General features: G+C 42.8%; 1 protein-coding gene across 1 annotated transcript in view; it reads left to right on the top strand.

Annotated features, from left to right (window-relative positions):
* The first annotated feature begins 218 nt into the window (after positions 1-218).
* Positions 219-8,799, top strand: part of TNIK (TRAF2 and NCK interacting kinase) — a 313,805-nt gene continuing 305,224 nt past the window's right edge. The window contains exon 1 of the mRNA XM_065410355.1: positions 219-490. Coding sequence (XP_065266427.1) covers positions 434-490 — 57 coding nt within the window. The 5' untranslated portion in view covers positions 219-433. The remainder of the gene's footprint in view (positions 491-8,799) is intronic.

Here is an 8,799-nt window from a genome sequence, read left to right as displayed (position 1 = left end):
GACTCTCACTCCTCCCAGGAAGCCGTGATAGACACTTGTGTGGCTCTCTCTCCATCCGACTGGAGGAGTTGATGTGTCTCATTATAACAGCAGCCAATGCAGCCGCCATCCACAGAAAAGCAGAAAGCATGTCCTATTTAAATACACCCACTCCCCAGCATCACCATTAGCTTTGCACCGGCCTCACCCTCCCTACCAAAAGGATTGCAAAGGAAGATTTGCCCAGGCAGGCACCGTTTGCTGAGGGATTTTTGTTTTGTTGTGTTATTTTTTTTGGTTGTGTTGTCTTTTTCCTTGGCGCGCTGTGGGGGTGTCTCGCACCCCGACCCCCCGCATGAGGAGAGGAGTGTAATAGACCCAGGTGGGGATCCACGCAGAAGATCGCAGCGTTTCATTTATATTTTTGGTCAATTTCACCGGCAAAGAAGTAAACATGGCGAGTGATTCTCCGGCTCGGAGCCTGGATGAGATAGATCTCTCAGCCCTGAGGGTGAGCAAAAAAAATCCTACTCCTAATCCAACTCCCCCCGTCCGTGTCTCCCCCCACCCCCTGCGCGCTTTATGGCTCGGCATGGGATAAGTTTGCTATTTTATGCAAGCGGGTGGCATTTATTCGGCTTTGCAAGCGTGATTCGGGCGCAGCTCTGGGCGCGCGCGCCCGCGTGTGTGTGTGTGTGTGTGTGACAGAGCCCCAGTGAGTGAGCGTGTGTGTGATGCTTTCTGAAGATCGAGGGGGGAAATAAATAAATCTGCAGAACTACAACCTGTCCCCCCCACCCCCACCTCCCCGCCATGCACGGAATAACTAGCCCAGGGGGAGCTGCTAGTCCATATTGCCCGAGACATGTTCTGTTGCCCCCCAGCGCTGTGTGTGTCCATCACGTAGCTTTCGATGGGGGTGGGATGTAGCTCACTCATCCCGACCCCGTCTGGTTGGTCGGGTTTTGTTTTGTTCAGGGGGGGAAGTGTGGGGGTAAGTCCAGGCTTGCCCGGCAAGTGTTTCCTTTCCTCCGTTGCTATTCGGCCAGCATCTGGCACGAAGCGAACCTGCTGCTGCAAGGTAGCGACCCTGGAGCGGCTGGAGGGAGCTGGGGACATGTCTGTGTCTCCCTCTGCCATGCGCTCCGCTGGGTCTGCGCCGTGTGGGCTGGGCTGTCTCTGCGGCTCTGCTCCACCTGGGAGAAGTGTGACATTTCCCTTTCATCTGGGTTCAACCAGGTGACGGAGACATTGGCTTGAATTAAAGCGCACACACACACACACAGCCAGACGCAAACAAACCCTGGCCAGGGAGGATGTGGCTTTTCATTTCTTTTTGTCCTGAGATATGTGGTCATTCTTACAGCAGCAGTTACCCTACTGATCTGCATGCTCTTTCGTGGGGCCTGGCTCAGCTGCTGCCTCTCCCCTGTATGGGGGGGGGGGGGGGAATAGAGTCCATTTTGACGCTATTGTTGTGAAATTAGAACATAATGAGCCCTTAATGATTTCCCTTCTCACCTCCATTGCCCTCAGGAGAATGGGATGCACCTTTCCTTGCCACTCTCATCAGGCAGTGCATGGGCTTGTCTTATGGAGCTTGATTAAATAAATGCTTGCATACACACCTCTGTGTGTGTGTGTGTGTGTGTATATATATTTGTATTTTTATACACACGGGTCATCATTGGAACAGAATCAGTGTTGGCTACTAACGCAGATGTGGTGGGTGGGCATTGGAGTGTGGAGGGTCACACCTTGTGGTACAGCACATTGTTACACACTGATGCTAAACCCCGGGAAGGTGTATGTGTGTCTTCATCTGTTTTCATTAGCTACCCCCCCACACACATACTTTTTTAAAGATAAAGCTCTTATTTGAATTTAAAATGTACCATTTAGATGTATAGTTTACCAAATATGGCAGCCATCACTTTCTTTGTGACCTGATGTTTTTCCTCCTGTTTCCGTAACTTTTATTTTCTTCCATCCTTTTGGTCCTAAAAATATATTGCTGATTTCAGCTATTAGTCACTTAAAGGAGTAGTACCTAACATGGATATGGCTGTTGAAATTCCTGTCTGAATGCTCATTCCTGCTTTATTATAGCAAGACTGCTTATTCCAATGCTGGCACTGACTTTTTTAAAAATAAAACTAAAATTAAAAGCAGCATCCACTGAAGACTTTCAAGAGTGTAGTGTTAGAAATACTATTTGCTTCAGTGGAAACAAGATTCCCATTTAATTAATTTGCCCCACTTTCTTGCTGAATAAGGGTGTAGCTGTAAATGATTGCTCAGCAGTTCAAGGTGTGGACAAGATTGGAATATCAGGACCGTGCATTTTAAAAATAAACATTTAGGTCCAATTCACCTCTCACTTATGCTGGTGAATATCGGGAGAAATGTGATTGGCCATAACACCAGTGTAAAGCAAATGTAATTTGAGAGACGAATCGGCCCCTACATAACTGTGTTTGGTTTGTTTGTTCTTAAGGAACATCAGCAGTTTAATGTCCTTATAACACTTATTTTAAGAATTTCCATAACACTTAAGGACTGAGTGTTTTACAGTTATGTCGTCATATTTTTGTTTGTGTATGTGTGGTTTTTTTTTTTAATGGCAGCTCTTGTGCAAGATATATTCTGTCCAAAATAACTGATATTCTTTTAGCCACTGAGCAGGACTGAGTTTCCATTTAAAAAAAATGATTCCAGAAATGGAGATATGAAATCCTCTACTGAAATTGCATTCATTTTGCCTCTTGCTATGCACTCTTTCCATGGCACTGTGCTCCTGTCCCTCCCCCCCTCCCCCCCCCAAAATGCAACCAAAAACCCTGCCTCCATTAATTTGGTCAGCCACAGGATCTGTTGGCTTGGATTAATGGTAGATCTGCCTCAACAGTATCTAGATGTTGAGTCTCTTCATGCTGCCACTTTGAACCCCTGAAGAATGGTTGGTGCCAATGTTGACTGGTGGGGAAGGAGAGTGTACAAGAAAACAAAGGGCACGCTGTGAATTTTCACATACCAAAGTGAAGATAATCTGTCCAGAGCTCCCCAAATTAAGAGACATATATTGGGTTGGAGAAAAGCCTACTTGTATCTACTACATTAGTTAAATTATTCAAGAACAGTTAATCTATGTGAACATTTGACCCTGCGTGATGCTCCAAGGTTGGCAAGACCTAGGGTGAACTGCTGCTCTGGCTCCGAAGTAGCCCTTAGCATTAGGGATCAAATTTTTCTCAACACCTAGCTGTAAAGAATAGATGTCATTAGTTCATTTGGGCCCGAACTTCATTTTCTAATGCTTTTCCCCTCACTGTACATGGCACACATTTCCTGGGCATAGCAGACATTTCCTGGATATGCACAAAATCCAAAGAGGAAGAATACCAGACGCTGAATAATTTAAATGGGAGAGGCCTGTTATGGCACTTTCATTTCAATTATTCAAGTCAAACAAAAATTGGGTCCCTAATTTGTTGAGGAATAGATCTTCTAAACTAACCTCATTTAGCACTTAGAAGGTTATTCAGCTGATACGTTGAGGAGTTTCAATCATGCCACAGTGTCTGAATCAGAAATCAATAGTAAATTTGCTGCCAGAACACAAAACATATCAGTGAGGAGTAATTTCATAAGACTCACACAATTTACAAAATAAGGAAAGGGCTGTGTGGCTGCAGCTTTGTAAATGTGTGTGTCTGGGTGGAGGAAACATTGTTCATTTCTCTACATGTCTGAAATAGTGAGAAATAGCTATTAAAAATGTTATAAGCCAGAAGCAGCCAGCCGTTCAAAGCCAGGTTGATATAACAGTTCATGCCTAAAAACAAAATAGGAAGAACTAAAAGAAATGCTTATGAAACGGATCACTATGTTTGATTCAACTGAAATTTTGGTTTTGTAAACATGCTGATCAGAAAGAGAACACAATGCACAGAAAACATGCCTATTAATAAGCAATCAAGTAAACTTACACTATGCTGAGCCTTCATCATGATGTTGTCATCTTTCTTTTCTTCTGGTTTCCTTTTCTGTCAAGTAATAGGGGCCTATTCGACAATTCCATGGAATTAAAGTAGGGTGTGCAGTTAAATATTGAACATGGTTTGAATAAAACCAAGAGTCCTGCAAACCTTTTTTCACACAAGCAGGTTTTAGTGGCCTATGTAGTCGCACTGACTATTTGCCTGAGCAGGAATTTGCAGAATTGGACTATAAACTGACATTAATAAATGCCATTTAAAAAAAATAATGTTTTTCCACATTGATATTTATGCCAACCAAAGATTGGGCCACCACAGTAGTGTGTGTATGTGGAACAAACGTCTGAAGCAATGAAAAATTATGCATTGAGGTGTGATCTGCTTAAAATGCATGGATCGGTGCACCTGGTGAGCATATTTAGCATCCAATCCTGCCTTCTTCGCTGTCTGTCTCCATCAGTCATTTTATACAGTGCTCATCATCATGGTATCTGTGTGCCTTGGCTTCAACCGGGAAATCTGAGGGCACAAGAAAAGGCAGAATGAGGCCTTACATGTTGGAAGAATTCTGGAAATATTGATCATTCAGAAGGCTGATGAATATTGTTAATGTTATAGAAAACTGTAAGTGAAGATGATGAAGATACCTAAGACCTGGTAGCACTACATATTACACTGACACGAGGATTAGACAAATAACAAAATAATATTCTTTTGTACTGGGTTGGAAGATATTATTTTATATTTTTGCCAGTCCTTTCGACATGTTTAATAGCAGAATGAGTTGAATTGGCTTGGCTGTTAGCAGAATAATGTTCAATATCAGGAACCGTGATATAGCAGGCTGTTGAGATGCACTTTAAATAAGGGGGCTTTTTTTAGAATAAAAATGAAGATTTAGTAACTAGAGATCCAATAGGACATTTTTTGCTACTGTTAAATTCACAATACGTTGTAAATCCAACATATAATAGTTCTCTGTCTGTAAGGTGCTTAAAGATTTTTTTTTTCTTTAAGAGGTTTTATAACCTGCTCCTCTTTAGTGGGGTCCCAGATCTCTGGCCTGAGCCCAAACCTCTACACTCCAGTTTTACAGCGCTGCAGCCCGAGCCCCACGAGCCTGAGTCAGCTGACACAGGCCAGCCATGGGTGTTTATTGCTTTGCAGACATACCCATAGACTTTAGGGCCAGAAGGGACCACCATGATCATTTAGGCTGCGCTCCTGTACATTTCAGGCCATAGAACTTCACCCACCCACTCCTGTAATAGGCCCATAACCTCTGGCTGTGTTACTTAAGTTCTCATACCTTAATTTAAAGACCTCAAGTTATAGAAAATCCATCATTTACTCTAGTTCAGACAAGCAAGTGACCTGTGTGCAGAGGAAGGCGAACCACCCCCTCCCCGAGTCTCTGCCAGTCTGACCTGGGGGAAAATTCCTTCCCAACCACAAACATGGTGATCAGTTAGAGACCCTGAGCATGTGGGCCAGATGAACGAACCAGATACCTGGGAAAGAATTCTCTATATTAACTCAGAGCCCTCCCCATCTAGTGTCCCATCTCTGGCCATAGGAGACATTTGCTAATGCCATATGCCATTGTAGGCAATCTCATCATACCAGCCCTTCCATAAACTTCTCAAGCTCTGTCTTGAAATATGTTAGGTTTTTTGCCCCCAGTACTCCCCTTGGAAGGCTGTTCCAGTACTTTACTCCTCTGATGGTTAGAAACCTTTGTCTAATTACAAGCCTAATTTTTTTGATGGCCAGTTTATATCGACTTATTCTCGTACCAGCATTGGCCCTTAGCTAAAATAACTCCTCTTCCTCCCTGGTGTTTATCCCTCTGATGTATTTTTAGAGAGCAATCATATCTCCCCTGAGCTTTTGTTTTGTTAGGCTAAACAAGACAAGCTCCTTAAGTTTCCTTTTGTAAGTCAGGGTCTCCATTCCTCTGATCATCTTAGTAGCCCTTCTCTGCACCTGTTTCAGTTTGAATTTATCTTTCTTAAACATAGGAGACCAGAATTGCACACAGTGTTCCAGATGAGGAATCACCAGTGCGTTGTATAATGGTAATAACACATCCCTGTCTCTACCGGTAATATCTAGCCTAATGCGTCCTAGCTGCATTAGCAGCCTCTTTCATGGTTGCATCACATCAGTGGCTCATAGTTATCCTGTGATTGACCAATATACCCAAGTCTTTCTCCTCATCTGTCGCTTCCAACTATAGTCCCCAACTTATAGCAAAAATTCTTGTTCTTAGTCTCTAAGTTCATGACTTTTCATTTTGTACTATTAAATTTCATCGCATTCTGTTACCCAGTTTTCAAGGTTGTCCAGTCTTGTATGATATTCTGGTTCTCCTCTGTACTGGCTTTACCTCCCTGCTTTGTGTCATCTGCAAATTTTATTAGCACACTCCCACTTTTTGTATCAAGGTCATTAACGAAAATGTTAAATAAGATTTGTCCCAAGACCGATCATCTTTGAGGAACTCCACTAGTAACCTGCCTCTAGCCTGACAGTGGCAGCATGTCATTTCTCAATACAACAGATTTCAATGCCCCAGAGCCTAGTTCTTCAAACATGTATGTTAGCAGGATTGGGCCCCAAGACTGCCTGTGAGCTATTGCAATGGTTGCCATAGCTTGATCAGCTACTGCCTAATCCATCTTGAATCACCATTTCTCAGCCACTTGAGTGTGAAAGTTGCTCTAGAAAAACAAATCCTATTCTTTCATCACTTTGAGAGCTGGTGATTGCACAGCTGTGCCTTGTCTGACTAGTCTTGGCATGCCTGGATTTAACATGCTTAGGTACACTTTGTTCTTATATGTGATTTAAGCAATAAGGACCACATAGCAACCCTTCATTAGTCAGCGAAGGACCCGCTGGGGTGGATAAGGAGAAGGGGCTTGTGGAAAATAGAAGGCACTTAACAGCTGTTCCTGGCCTAATTGGTAAAGGAGACTATGTGGGTCCTTATTTCATTATAAATCAAGAACAGTCTGAAAGCAAATCCCTGAATCTGAACACTGCGGACTCTGGGGTGTTTGAAAGCCAGATCTGGATTTACAGCTTGAGCTCCTCTCTGTGGTAAACCTGCTGCTAGAGAGCAGCGGGCATTGTTTCTTTCTCTTTTTTGTGTGTGAAAGGTTGATGTCATTTTCCTCCATGCCTCTGTTTCTGGATGCTCACTTTTAGACTCCTGAAAGAGGCTTGATTTCCAAAAAGTGCTGAGCCCCCATGCTCTGGAAATTGGGTCCCTTTAATGCGCATGATGTTGGGGGGGCCCCAACTCACTCGTCACATTGGAAACTCTTGGTCTTAGGGTTGGTTCCAGGGGAAGATGCTAGGGTAAGTAGTAGTGATATTGGCTGACTTGTGTAGAACTGGATGAAACGCAACGGTGTCACTGTTTATTCCCATAGCCTTGCCTCTGTAGAACAGTGACGTTTTGTTGACCATTTGTTTGCATTAGCTGATCTTTATTAATTAAGATATGAGCCTCTTGTGTACTAGTAAGAATACTGGCATCGTACTGTTACTAGTATTTCATCAGGTTGATAACACAGGATATATCACATAAAGTAAAGACGTGCTAGAAATGCTAATAATGCTCCAAACGTATGAACAGCCACTAATACATCATGCATTTCAGCTAAGTGTTGGAGTGGTGATCTGGGAGGGAGCCCCTGGTTAAAATTCTGCCATCAAATTGAAGGGAAGTTTGGGGTGATTTTCCTGAGTCTGAGTATCTTCTTTCTAGATACTGCTAGATCAACTCTACTAGAGATGACTTATCTTTGAGGCTCGTATAAATACTTTGAAGAGCAGTGTTATTGTTGTGGTGCCTTTGTACAATATGCTACAGTTCAAAATGTCAGGTGTTTCCTTTGGGGAGGAAAAAAAATCCTGGGGAACAACACACCCAACAAGGTCTTCATCATCAGCCGTCTACATGACACAAGCAGAAGAATGTTCTGTACTGTCAGTATACTATGTATCTTTCAGACTCTTAGGTATACATTCTTCCAGCACATGCACTTAATGTGTTTTGAGCCTCAATCAGGAAAGCCCATGAGCACATGCTTAAAGTTAACGTGCTTAAATGCCTCTGATAAGTGGTGATGTTTTCCTGAATTGGCCTATGTTTAGTAATGCTTTTGCCACATTTTTTGGTTAGGGTTCTAATGAGAGTTTTTGGTTAAAAGGGAAACAAAAGAAAACCATCTCCACTGCTTCTCCTTTCTGCCTTCCAATATATGAGGTTTATCGAATGCCAGGGAGTGGGGGATTTTGTTTAAAACATTGGCTACCCTTAAATTGGCACTGATATAACCTATTCCTGTACAGTACTGAATCTTAGCAAATTTCTCCTCTTCCCCCCCCCCCCCCCATGAGTGTGGTGATGAAGAACATCATCTCATGAGTATTTTGAAATCTGATGTTGATATTTATTTGTCACTTCAGACTTAAAAGCAAAACAGCCTAGTGATTATTGAATATGACTGACACTTTTACTATTGGGGAATGGTATACTAAGTATCACTGACTAGTACCTCTCGTCTGTAACCCTGCATATCTTCTGTGTACCAAATATACACTATGTAAATACAAGTAAGTAGTAGTTGGTTGAAATGCTCTTGGATTCTTGAATTCTGGATTTGTCACCATTAGGGTTGATCCATTTCCTGCCAATGGTGTCTGTCTGTCTGTCTGTCTGTCTGTCTGTCTCTCTCTCTCTTCCTTTCTTGTGGCCAAATCATATTCCTTTAGAGCAGTGGTCTTCAACCTTTTTCCGCCCAAGATC

This window comes from Emys orbicularis, chromosome 9 (genome assembly GCF_028017835.1).
Source record: "Emys orbicularis isolate rEmyOrb1 chromosome 9, rEmyOrb1.hap1, whole genome shotgun sequence".
Lineage (NCBI taxonomy): Eukaryota > Metazoa > Chordata > Testudines > Emydidae > Emys > Emys orbicularis.
Note: the sequence above shows the minus strand (reverse complement) of the source record. Positions and strands in the feature narration are given on the sequence as shown.